The 12,861-nt window shown below is 45.3% G+C and overlaps 2 protein-coding genes across 3 annotated transcripts in view; one reads left to right on the forward strand and one right to left on the reverse strand.

Annotated features, from left to right (window-relative positions):
• Positions 1-378: 378 nt before the first annotated feature.
• Positions 379-2,619, forward strand: exosc5 (exosome component 5). The gene is made up of 6 exons (XM_060076484.1): positions 379-538; positions 835-948; positions 1,498-1,619; positions 1,874-2,014; positions 2,129-2,218; positions 2,459-2,619. Exons 1-6 carry the CDS (start codon positions 436-438, stop codon positions 2,552-2,554), a joined length of 666 nt encoding a protein of 221 aa, XP_059932467.1. The 5' UTR covers positions 379-435; the 3' UTR covers positions 2,555-2,619.
• Positions 2,620-3,595: 976 nt separating this feature from the next.
• The window catches only part of tmem91 (transmembrane protein 91), a 10,655-nt gene continuing 1,389 nt past the window's right edge, over positions 3,596-12,861 (reverse strand). Inside the window, exons 2-4 of one of the 2 annotated variants that reach the window (XM_060076482.1) lie at positions 10,215-11,782; positions 7,507-7,653; positions 3,596-5,941 (exon numbers count right to left, since the gene is read on the reverse strand). In XM_060076482.1, the coding sequence (XP_059932465.1) occupies positions 5,786-5,941; positions 7,507-7,653; positions 10,215-10,610 (699 nt within the window). In that variant the 5' untranslated portion in view covers positions 10,611-11,782 and the 3' untranslated portion in view covers positions 3,596-5,785. Of the gene's footprint in view, positions 5,942-7,506; positions 7,654-10,214; positions 11,788-12,861 lie in introns of both variants that reach the window. The other variant, XM_060076481.1, reaches the window with a different exon arrangement.

Below are 12,861 nucleotides of genomic sequence, written 5' to 3' on the forward strand. Positions count from 1 at the left end.
CAATGGGCTTTCAACGTCAACTAAAATGATTTCTCATGTTCCTATTTTTTATCAATCCATTTATCCAGATAGCTCCCTTTCTTTCCTTCTTTCTTTCATTATTTCTTTCTTTTTTCTTTCTTTCTATCTATCTGTCTATCGATCGATCAATGTATCTGTTTATCTATTATAAATAGTTTTATTGGCATAAAAAACTGACATTGACATTGCCAAATCACTTGAAACTTTGGGTGTAGGAAGACTTGCAAAGAACTACCTAAATGTAAAAAAAAAACGAAAAAAAAACGAACTCGCTAGGCAAAAAGAAGCCAAAGCGACAGACCGATCAGATTTGGAACGCAGCCGTAATACATTTTGTCTGACGTCACTACTAAGCGCCATATTTATAAAAACAGAGCACGTCATCTGACGTCGTCGTCAATTCTTCGCACCACGATGGAGGTCTGCAGCTCAGATGGATTTAACGTCACATTACGAGAGTTTGGCTGCGAACAGTGTCTACTATCCAGACCCGATGGCTCCTCGTCTTTTATCCAAGGTGAGTCGTAAATTTACACTGCACGAAGTTATCTCTGGTGGCAGCCCATATAGAGAGCCCTAAATGTTCTTGTGTTGTGATGTGTTGACGCTATAAGTCAGCTCCCATATCATAAATGAATATATTTGTATTACGATTTATTACGATCAGTACTGATCAGGCAAAATCTGTATTGTTTCTATATCTCTAGACATAGTGTTTTGTTTTTCTCAAGTCGGTCTGTAGCTCAATCTCTGAAGGAGACACCAATCTAATATCTCTCTTCCTGTCTAACCTGTGCGTGCGTGTGTGTGTAGGAGACACCAGTGTGTTGGCTGCTGTGTACGGTCCAGCAGAGGTGAAGGTCAGTAAGGAGATCTACGACCGAGCCACCCTAGAGGTCGTGATACAGACTAAAGTGGGACTACCAAGTAAGGAGATTAAATAATAATAAATGAAATGTAATGAACAGTTAATGTGGAAATCAGTGATGTTGCAATTGTGGTTCATGATCACCCATAAATTGGTCACAGCAGTGGAGCAAATAGATGGCGGATTGCCACAATAAATGTTTTGATATAACTAACCAAAAAAGTATGTATACAAGCCTGCCGTGTCCATTGTGTATTTCATGAGACATGTTTGTAGTATGTCACTTTGCATTGGTATTGAGGAGATGGTCACGGCATGAACAAGCTTGGAAGGCCCTTATTGAAATCAACCATGCTTTGTCCTAAATCTAGACCGGTAGATATAGTTTTACAGAAGTCTCCGTTCCCCATCAAATCGTTTAACGCGCAGCCATCTCTGTGTCTTCATGTCAATCTTACCAGCCGGTTCTGAGCTTCCTCTGCCAACTGTATGAAATAAAATTGTTTTTAACGTAGCTGAAATATTCTGCTCAACCGATGCACGGCACTAGGAAGAGCCAGCTGACACTTTTTCCTTTCTGAAGAGAACAATTTGACACTTTGTTTCAGGTGTGAAAGAAAGGTCGCAGGAGCAGTGCGTCCGCGAGACGTGCGAAGCCTCTCTGCTCTCCTCGCTCCACCCGCGCTCCTCGCTCACGCTCATCCTGCAAGTGTTGCACAATGATGGTTCTGTATCCTACATTCAGTAGCTGGCCCATGCCCCTGATTTTGTGTCTGTCGCTTTCTCCTGTGTTGTGCCTGTTCATACATAATACGCCTTATTACTCTTAATTGTGTCATGAGTGTAATGGATTAAGGCTTATTTAGGGGATGCGGACTGTGGTTGTGCATGTAGCCATTTGGTAGATATTGTTCATGTGCCTGTGTGGGAACAGATGTTCCCCATCCATCGAGGACAACAAGGTATCCTTAACCCTCTGTGCAGCTGTTGTCATGTTTCCTGAACGCTGCCTGCATGGCATTCATGGACGCCGGGCTGCCCATGAGCTGTCTGTTCTGCGGCGTGACGTGTGCCATCGCCAGGGACGGGCAGGTCATCACAGACCCAACAGCCACACAGGAGAAGGTGGACCTACAGTACACTCTTCCCCCCCCCCCCCCCCCCCCCCCCCCCTTAGGCTGACCGTGTGACATCGGATCAATCAGCTCTTTATTAACTTATCTTTGCCTGTTTCTCCAGGAGAGCCGAGCGCTGTTGACCTTTGCCATCGACAGCACGGAGCAGAAGGTGTTGATGTCTTCCACCAAGGGATCCTTCTCCGTCCACGAGGTAGGGCGGTCTTTCCAAACGCTTTTTGAATGAAAACATTCTGCCATTAGAACTTGCAGTGGTCCTGAGTACACCTTCTGTTGTCATTCTTTATGTTCGGTAGGGATATGATATCGATTTTTAAGTAGAACTGACTTTGCTTATTGCATAATCAATAAATGAATTGGAGATGTAAATGTAATCAATAATAAATCATTGTGATTTTTGACTATATTGTGCGTTCTGGATCTGGGTTCCCAGCTCCAAGAGTGTATTGCCATCAGCCAGATGGCTTCAGAGAAGATCTTCCAGTTCTACAGAGAGTCTGTCCAGCGGCGCTACTCCAAAACCCTCTGAGACTGCCGGGAAAAACAGTCTTTCTTTGTACAAACCTTTTTGTTTTAATAAAATATTCAACAGTATTTCATGCTACAATTCTCGTCCATTTGCAGTGAGCTTTGTCCTTGGTGGGCGTGTGTTTGTGTGTTTGGAAAGAGGGTTGGATTGAGGGAATGGTGGACCTTTCATTTGGTCCGACATCTGTTTCAGATGGACATCCTACCTTCCCAGTAGTCTGCACAGCCTGGTAGGAGCGGATCTATTCATTAGGGGTGGGAATCTCTTGGTACCTCACGATTCGATTCCGATTATGAGGTCAACGATTCGATTCTGAAGCGATTATGCATCTCGATGCAACATTTTTTTTTTTATGTACCTTTCCATGCATGATTTTCCAAAATATACATCTGGGTTTGCTACTCAAGAGTTTGCTAATCACTTCCTACTTTTGTGATGATCATTAAAGACATCAACGGATGAATTAACTTATCTAATATTTCATAAGAGAGAAAGCCTTTGTCACAAATATGACTTTCTATGAACAATGCAATAATCAATGCAGCTTGCATTATAACAAAATATGGAAGCATGCAAAAGATTCTTGTGTCTGGCTGTGAGTTTGCACGCATGCTATGCGTAGGTTGAATCGCAATCGTGTCAAGACAAATCAGATTTGCCAATACACAATGAAGATAAATTCAATAATTTTAAAAATACAAAAATGATCCCTCTGGCGAACAGAATGTTGCAGCAGGCAATTATTTATTTTTTATTCCGATTATTAATTTATCTGCATCGAGAGAGAATCGTTCTAGCGAGAATCGCGTTGCATCGAAGAATCGATTATTTTTCCCACCCCTAGTATTCATCATATATCAGGGTGGTCGCTCCCACATGTGATGTCACTATTCAAAGGGGTCGATTCTGAAATGACTTCTAGTGGCGAATGAACAATGCACCTGTTGGTGTGTCATTCCCCTTAAATTAACAGAAGCAACAGCACCTTAGATGATTATGAACCCTTTCTGACACGTGCATTATCAAAAGAAAATCAATGTCTGAAACCAAGTGCATTTATTACGTTTTTACACTTTTTTTTTTGTATTAACATTTTAAATACAAGGAAGCTGAGGTGGAAGGTGTACAGCATTGCTGATATAATGTAGGACAGTTAGTGGCCGTTCACCTTTTGGGGTTGGCTTGGTGTTCTAACTGAGTGCTTCTCATCATACACCCAACCACCCATTCTTTCTTTATTTCGAGCTTTAGTTTGACCCCATATTCTCTAAGGCTAGAGTTGTCTCAATAAGCATTTAGAATGTTCATTGTGACTTTTAAAGTGTCTATTTTACCAACAAGTGTGATGTTGATTGAGTCATTTCAAACCCATTCAAACTACCATATTGTGACATTATGTAGGTGTGTCCACCCACTAGCTTTTGAAATGGCTTGCCAATCAACAACACACTTTCAGCTAAATAGGGCCCCGTTTATTGTACCGGCATAGGAGCAGGTATTTGACTGGTGTGTCTAACGTTATAGTGTGAGAAGCTTGTGGAACGCCCTGTCCAGCAGTGTCATCACCAGACTCAAAAAGAGGTTAAACCACAGCATATCCACAATGGTGGTAGATAACATGTAGACGGAGAGGAACCACAGGTTGTTAAAGTGTTCATACAGATTGTAGATCTTCGGAAGCGAGTCTCAACAGCTGTTCTTAAGATGTTTTGACAAAGCATGGTTATTCATAACAGCGTAGATTCCATATCTATAAAACTATATTATATATCTAAATATAAAATATCCTGTTATAGCACGATATCATGTTTTTTGTCCTGTCTGAATTTCCTTGAGGAGGTTTGTTTTGTGGTACATTGCGGTCAGAGCACTCGGATCCAGGGGACGTTCATGAAGCACACAAAGCTGTTCCTGCAGTCGAGCAGGGATGCAGATGAAGCTGGGAGCAGCAGCGTAGCAGAGTGCAGACTCACCATGCAGTATTCGCTGAGTTCACCGGGACGACAGCGGTTGCCGCTACAGATCATGCATGTAATGGATGCCCAATGCTTAAACGTCTCGTCCAATCAGACGGAGGGGAGGGCGGACGGGGATACTGGATGTCAGCAATTCTTCTTTTTTTTTAAAAGCGCCTTGTCCGTCTTTTTCCTAACAAAACGCATCCAATGGAGTGTGTCAGAGCGTACCATGCATAGACTAGGCTTATTTTCTTCAGAGGATTCCATCTTAGAAGTTGAAGGCGAGAAGGAGAGAGGGCGTCTCGCTCACTGCCTTTTAAAATAATATCTCTTCTCCTGAGATGTCTTCCGCAATCAGTAGTTGTCTCCAAGGTTCAGCTCCCAGCAACGTAGTCCTCCTTCATCACATAGTCACCACACCATGCTTTCCATTCAACTCTTATTCCTTGCTTTTCCAAATCTCCCGTCATATAATAGAATAAAGTTCTACTGTATCTTACCTTATTCTTTTGGCACATTTCTATTTACATGGTAAACAAACAAAACCTATAAATAGCAGTGGATTTAAATTGTCTTATTAAATGTAACACGTTTTTTCAGGTACTCTGTAGGCCTCTCACAACCTCGGAAAGTGGGGCAACCAGGAGCAGGGATAGTGGCCTGGTCGGGACTGGTCCTTAAATCTGCAGCCTCTGATACATTGCACACGACCACCATCACACGACCACTCACTGGACGTCATTCCAACCTTCAACGTCCAGTGAGTGTTTTTTTTTCGTGCTATCTACAACGTTGTGACCCATGTTTTTGTTCTTGAAGCTGAAGTCTGAACATGAACTAGGAGGAAAGAAACACATCCAAAGAAAAATGACAACATGCACGAAATATAAAGGTTTGTAGGGTCTTGATTAAGTCCTTCATTGACCTGGTAAAACTGCTTTGACGGACAGAGCTTCTGCAGTTTTGAGTTATAGATTGCAATAAACGTCTCAGGTACTTTGAAACCTGATGATTTGTGATGGTTGTATGTCCAGTGAGTCACCATTGAATTGAACCATGATGGATGTCAACCAGATCTCAACTCCAGTCGCGATGTCCGATTCCGGTCCAGGTTTTATGTCTGTAAAACATGTACCATGCCAAGGTCCAAGCAGGTAGACTGAATCAAGTCAATTCTTCATGTGTGTCACAGAGAGAGTCAATGTCATTGGTGCATAAAGGGAAATACTTCTTCCTCCACCCTGCGTATCCTTCCGCCCGGTCTTAGGCTGCGTTAGGGCGGTTTGACCGACAGGTAGGAGATGAGGGCAGCAATGGCGCAGATGTAGGTGATGATGCCGAAGACAATGGAGAGGACCGAGAGCCAGAGGGCGTGGCGCGATGCAGCGGTTGCTCCTTCATAGTCGCCTTGAGCAGAGGCCCTGTTGGTCTGGGGAGAGAGGGAGAGGGGAGGTGAAGACGGGAGGGGAGGAGGGGAGGGGAGGAGGGGAGGTGAGGAGGGGAGGGGAGGGGAGGAGGGGAGGTAAGGACAGAAGGAGGAGGGGAGGGGAGGAGGGGAGGTGAAGACGGGAGGGGAGGAGGGGAGGGGAGGGATAAGAGGGGAGAGGGGAGGTGAAGACAGAAGGAGGAGGGGAGGGGAGGAGGCCGCGGTGTGGAGGGGTTGAGGAGAGGGAGGGGGAGAGGAGGCAGGTGCAAGGGAGGAGGAAACGGGAGTGTAGAGGGGACGGAGGACGGCATGAAGAGAAAGAGCAGAAAGAGAGAAAGCTTGTCATTAGGTGTCATTTTACTCAAAGGTTTCCTATTGTGTTCTGATTCCTTTCTAGCTTTTGCCCTCTCCCCTTAGGTAGACGACGTATCGGAAATCAAACCCCTCCTCCTTGTTCTAACTCTGATTACACCTTAAAAAAGATAATTGACGAGTGAAGAAACTCTGCTGCAGGTTTACAGTTAGCTCCCCCACACACACACACACACACACACACACACACACACACACACACACACACACACACACACACACACACACACACACACACACACACACACACACACACAGTGACATAACAAGTGGAAGTGCCCACCCAGAAATGATAATAGATCAACCTACAACCAAACAACTTAACGGACTGTACCAACTGGTAGGTTGGACTATGCATCATACATCTTTGTGACTTTCGGTATTTCAACAAGACACTTTTATCGCGAGTGACTTACAATGAATTCAGAAACCTTTCATCAAGGAGCATGTTAGGGCATCTGGCCCAGTGAAACTCAGCAAGATGGGGATCGAACCTAGATGCGTTTTGGCTGGAACTGCTTAACCAGTAGACTATCTACCTCAGTAAACCAGGAGATAATTTGGAGAGATAACCAACCCTACTCAGAAACACAGCCCCTTGCTGTAGGACAGAGAGGGCGGATCAAAGTCTGGGCTCATTCCCAAGACTGTAAACGAACAAACACCCCAGATTTGATGGGACTGTATGCTCTATCTCAGCTCCTTGTTCTTTCCCTGGCTGCTTTGTGTGGCTCTGAGGTATTGGAAAGCTCTGTCGCCATAATCCTACAAATCTGTAAAAGGGGTGTAATCCCATAAACCCAAAGCAATTCCATAATGTCGAAGCTGGAACCATCCAGATACCCTCACCTTAACCTGATGTAATCTATGAGTGGTTCAGAGCCACACGCACATGGGCAGACGGACACATAGACACTCACGTGGCAGTTTCATTTGTAGTTGATATCAACACTGAATTTCAAAAACCTAGTAATTTGACAGCGAGATAAACACCATCATCATCATCAACATCACGATCATCACAGTCATCCCAACGACCACTAAATAATGATAATAAACATCACAACAGAGACATCATCTTCATCATCATCCTCATCATCGTCACATTAATCCTCAAATTATTAATCCTTATCGTAATAATCATAACAGTCTCAAAGCATGGTGCCCCGTGTTTTGCCAGCGGTGGGGTGCAGTACCTTCTGTGACAGGTAGAAGGCAGCGATGCCAAGTGGCCAGAAGCAGCAGAGCATGGAGAAGAAGGCGAGACCAAGGTGGTCCTGGGGGATCATCAGGGGGAAGTCGCTATCGCTGTCCGACTCGCTGAACTCATCGCTGGATGAGTCCTGTAGAACACAGGTCACACGCGATCAGTGTCACACGCGGGTCACACGCGATCAGTGTCACAGCAATGACATTCACACCCAGGGCATTTTGGATCAAATGCAATCTGAATTGGTTTTATGAACTTGCTCTCTGGTTTGCTTCTTTAAACAAGAAATGAGGAACATCCTTAGTTTCTGAATCATTACTCATCATCGTCATCATCGTCATCATCGTCATCGTCATCGTCAACATCATCGTCATCATCTTCATCGTCGTCATCGTCATCATCATCGCCATCGTCATCGTCAACATCATCGTCATCATCATCATCATCATCCTCCTCATCCTCATCCTCCTCATCATCATCATCATCATCATCATATCCTCATAACCAGCATGACCACTCCACTATCATCTGGTACTGTCAACCTATGTCCTTTGCTGGTATCCCAGCAAAATGTAATCTGAAGACTGAATTACATGTGTAATTGTCATTATAATTTCAAATGTCAGCAATTATCTGTAATGCATTGCAATAGAACAAAGGTAAAACATAGGAATCCAAGGGTGTTTCAATTCATGCTTATTATTATACCTTTATCTGTATTTGTTTGAGAACTTATTTATCTCTGTGTTGTTTACGTCCTAGGAGGTTCTTGCCTGTAAGACAATGTGACTGAATGGGGTTATGCTGGATGCACACAGCTACGCTGACCACAGGCAAATCATGACTCGTACTGTTTGTTTTTTTGGTGCGTTTGTTCGACAACTCGTAGCCCATCTTTTAAAAAGCCTTCCAAAATTCCCTGTGTTTGAGATTAAAGTGGAAAGAGTTTTAATAGCATGACTTTAGAGATTAGTTCACAAGGTTATTGTGACGACTTGGCCTTTGTTTACTTCACGGGTCAGTCCTTCTGTTCTGGAAACACTATCTAGGTTAGAATAGCACAGTAGACTGTACCAACTGGTAGGCAGATCTGCCCATTGTGTATCTGGTTGGAGACTCTTGCGTCTGGGTGGATGCGTTGTCAAACGCTACATTTCTATGTGTTGATAGCTCTTCAATGACACACATAATGGGAAAATGGGGCCATTTAATAATTTTAAATGGGGCCATTTAATAATTTTGAATGGGGCCATGTAATAATTTTTAATCTGCGAGGGTCGTCTCCGCTAGTCCGGGGTTCACATGCTAGTCTGTGATCACACCCTATTGATCCGCTTCGTCTTATAAATAGCATCTCTGCTGCAGAATAGAGAGCAACCTCAGCTGTAGAACACAGAGGAACCTTAGCAGTAGAACAGAGAGCATGTTATCTACATGTGTTCAAGGTTGATGCCAGGTTACATTCCCACAGAATCCCCCCTGGAGTGCGTCGTCAACCCTTGTGCGTTGTACCTTTGACCTTTCAATGGAAACCTTTCAAGACTACACTTTAAATGGCTATTTTGATTTGATGTGTGTTTTAATGATTTGTTTGCTTGCATGTGTGTGACGCACGCATGTGTGTGTGTTTTTGTGCGCATGTGTGCATGCATTCTTTTATGCATGTGTGTGAGTGATGTGCATGGCTCTTATGAGGGTTGTCTGACCATGCGATGCTAGGCATAATCCAGACATGGTAATTATCATGCACAAAGCCTTCATCATCGCAGCACACAGAGAGACAACGATTCCTTTGTACTTGCTGAGGGTCCGAGAAAGCATTCATTGAACAGCAGCAAAGTCATTTCATATGCCATGCATTTCATGTGCCATGTACTTTGTCAATATGCCTTTTTTTAGGAGTTCCCACACCCCACATTTTCAGGTGAGATTTGAGAAGCAGATTTCTCTTCCTTCCTCCACAGTGAGTCACAAGATGGGGATCTTTGTTATATTTGTGAAAGTTGAGTCCTCCTTCCGAGTTTCATCTCCGGCTCTGTTCCCTTTTTCAGGATTGTGATGCAGGAGTTTAATGCACTTGGTGATTAAGAATTAATCTGATGTTTAAATACGGAATATCTATTGTCAAGGGAAATTATAGAAACCACCCTAAATTACATTTTTTTAGAAGATTACGATACAATGCTTTGTTGAGTTGCTGTTTTATCAAAACATTATGTAACAATATTCTGGTATAAAACGCATATTGTGCTTATCCGAAGCTTGGATTTATTTTGCCATGGATGAGCACATAGGGGTTGGGGTTTCTGGCCCGAGGTTGCCCACAGGTATCTGTTGATGTTGGGGATTGAACCTAAAACTGGGTCGGCTTAGCTCAGGAGGTAGAGCAGTTGTCTTGTAACCGAAAGGTTGCTAGTTTGATCCCCAGCTCCTCCTAGCTGAGTGTCGATGTGTCCCTGAGCAAGGCACTTAACCCTAACTGCTCCTGACGAGCTGGCTGTCGCCTTGCATGGTTGACTCTGCCATCGGTGTGTGAATGTGTGTGTGTATTAACCGATGTAAGTCGCCTTGGATAAAAGCGTCTGCCAAATGCCCTAATTGCAATTGTAAAACTTTTTGTTTGGCTTTTATTTTAACAAGGCTTTGCGTTTAGTTTTAGTTATGTTTCAGGGGGGGGGGGGGGGGGGGGCATACCTCAAAGTCTGGCAGCAGGTCCTCCTCGTCGCTGTAGGACAGACTCTGGAGGTCCTGGGCCTCCGCCAGCAGCTTCCTCTCCAGCATGGACCCAGGGTGGATGTCCACGAAGGTGGTCTCCAGGTAGTCCTTGTTCAGCAGGGGTTCTGCGGGACCCCAGAGGCCCGAGGGGGGGTAGCAGGACTCCAGGTTACGCGGCAGGGAACAGGGGTCCAGGACCTGCTGCTGATGCGGGTGCTGGAGGTGGTGGGTGGGCCCACCGCAGTACCCCCTCCAGGCCAGCGGGGGGTAGACCCGGTCCTCCTCACAGCGCACCAAGACCCCCTTCAGGAGCCCTCGGCCCGGGTGGGGGCTGTCCCCTAGGAGAGGGTGCTCCAGGTCGTCCTGGTTGTCCATCGTCCTTGCTAGCACTGCTGCTACTACTGCTATGGGAAGGTGGGCCAAGTCATCCACCAGCCAGAAACAATCTATAAATCAATGTGCCAAGCTCTCTCTCTACCTCTCTTAGTCTTTCTCTCTCTCTCTCTCTCTCTCTCTCTCTCTCTCTCTCTCTCTCTCTCTCTCCCTCTCTCTCTCTCTCTCTCTCTCTCTCTCTCTCTCTCTCTCTCTCTCTCTCTCTCTCTCTCTCTCTCTCTTTAAATCGTCTCTCCTGGTTCACGCAGAAGCAGCTGGTCGGGGGATTTAGTGGCGCGCCGATAATCCATCCTTTAATCCAATTCTTTAATTTTTCCCTTATTGAAGGCCTCGCTCTCAAGCCCGCAGATGCAGACCAAGACCATGGCGAAGTGAAAACGCCCTGCTCGCTCTGCTGGAGCCAAGTCCAGGGGTTTTTCCCCCCAGCTCGGTCGCGTCTGAACAGATCCCAGATCTCGTCGTCCTCTTACTCAGTTGTCACAGGCGGTTTGTTCCGCTGCTTGTCCTCTCTTGTCCCATTTCAGTTGGACTGAGTGCATCAGCGTTCATGGGGAAAAATACATTTATATCTCTGTTCTAATATACTCTGGAAATTATGATTTGGACGACGGAAGGCCTTGAACAGCCAACGATAAAAGTTCAGCTTTCTATTTCGGGATAAACCTTCAGGGTTCGTTCATTTAGATCCCGGCTTGTAAATCATGTCAGCACAGATATTTATCTTCAACTGTACTAAAAAACTGAAGTGAGAAGCGAACAGATTCTTTACATGTGTAGTCTCTAAAGATTGGTGATCTCTGATTCTACCCGGGTAGATTAAGAATAGGTATTCAAGAGCTGGGTTGAGGCGGACTAAACGGTGCATATCCAGGTGTTGAAGATCCCAGAAAATGGTCTGTTATCCTTAGGGTTGTATCCATCATCAACACGGAGTATGGTTGCTGTGGCTACCTCGGGGAGGCAGTTGCTATGACTACCGCAGGGTTAGCCGTTGCTGATGAGAGAAAAACAAAGGTGGACTGGTCGAATGATGAATGGATATGATGACGTTTGCTGGGGTCTCAACTCTGGGGGCGTGTATCCTTCGGGGGTCCTCGTCCACAGAGGGTCCCGCCTGGTTTAGTATATCAACCCTCTTTGGATGCAGAGTTGATCTGTTCTGAAAAGGAAGCAAGATGTCGGGAAACATGTTAGAAACACTGGGAGTCCACAACCCCAGCCATGATCCGCCCCACCCACACACACACACACACACACACACACACACACACACACACACAAACACACACACACACACACACACACACACACACACACACACACACACACACACACACGCGCGCGCGCGCGCAGCGCGCGCGCACACACACACACACACACACACACACACACACACACACACACACACACACACACACACACACACACACACACACACACGCACACAATCACTTCCTTCTCTAAGGTGTTACCACCTGTATTCTGGAGGTGGATATTTTCTGAAGACAGTGTCTCTTATTAACTCTTTACCACCGACGTAGGAGGGGGAGTGTGTGTGTGTACTTGTTTTTCCAAAACACCATTATGACTAAACTGCAGAGTCAGCAGCATGAGGTGGAGGGGTTGTACTGGTGTGTACTGTTGTACGTTTTTGTGTTGTTAGTGTTGTCTGGTGCTTAATGTGCTGTGTCTTGTTGTTTGTGTGTGTTCTGTTTATTTTGCATGTTTTCTCTTTTTTCCTCCTTCTAGAATGTGTCAAGACAGGCCGGTTCTCCCTGGCCTTCAGAAGAACTCCCCCCTCCACAACGGCTGACGTTAGGTGATAGGCACCCCACAGACTGTGTTGGTTGTGACTGTACCTCGGTTTACGTTGATATTTCTCTTGCTTTGTTCTTTCCATAAAGTCCTCATGAGAAGCTTCGGTCGGGGAAGGGCATCTTGTTTGTGGTATATTTCTAAGCCCATTTTTTGTTTTTGTGTGTCTGTTGGCCTTTAAATACATCCACTCAGATCGAGGGATGAAGGCTTGTTTTACAGACGGAGACAACAAACACTTTATCTCTAAGGCTCCCATCACTTAAGCCCAGGTGGTTTGACTCCTCTCCAATCACACACCTCCGTCCAGGGGCAGCGTTGGCTGGACAGCTCCCGGTAACCCACGTCACTGTGGAGCAGACCTGACGATCATCGCTTGGTACTGGGAAGCTACCTCTAGGGTTCTAAAACCACAATT

The sequence above is a fragment of the Gadus macrocephalus genome, chromosome 16, assembly GCF_031168955.1.
Source record: "Gadus macrocephalus chromosome 16, ASM3116895v1".
In the NCBI taxonomy this organism is placed as follows: Eukaryota; Metazoa; Chordata; class Actinopteri; order Gadiformes; family Gadidae; genus Gadus; species Gadus macrocephalus.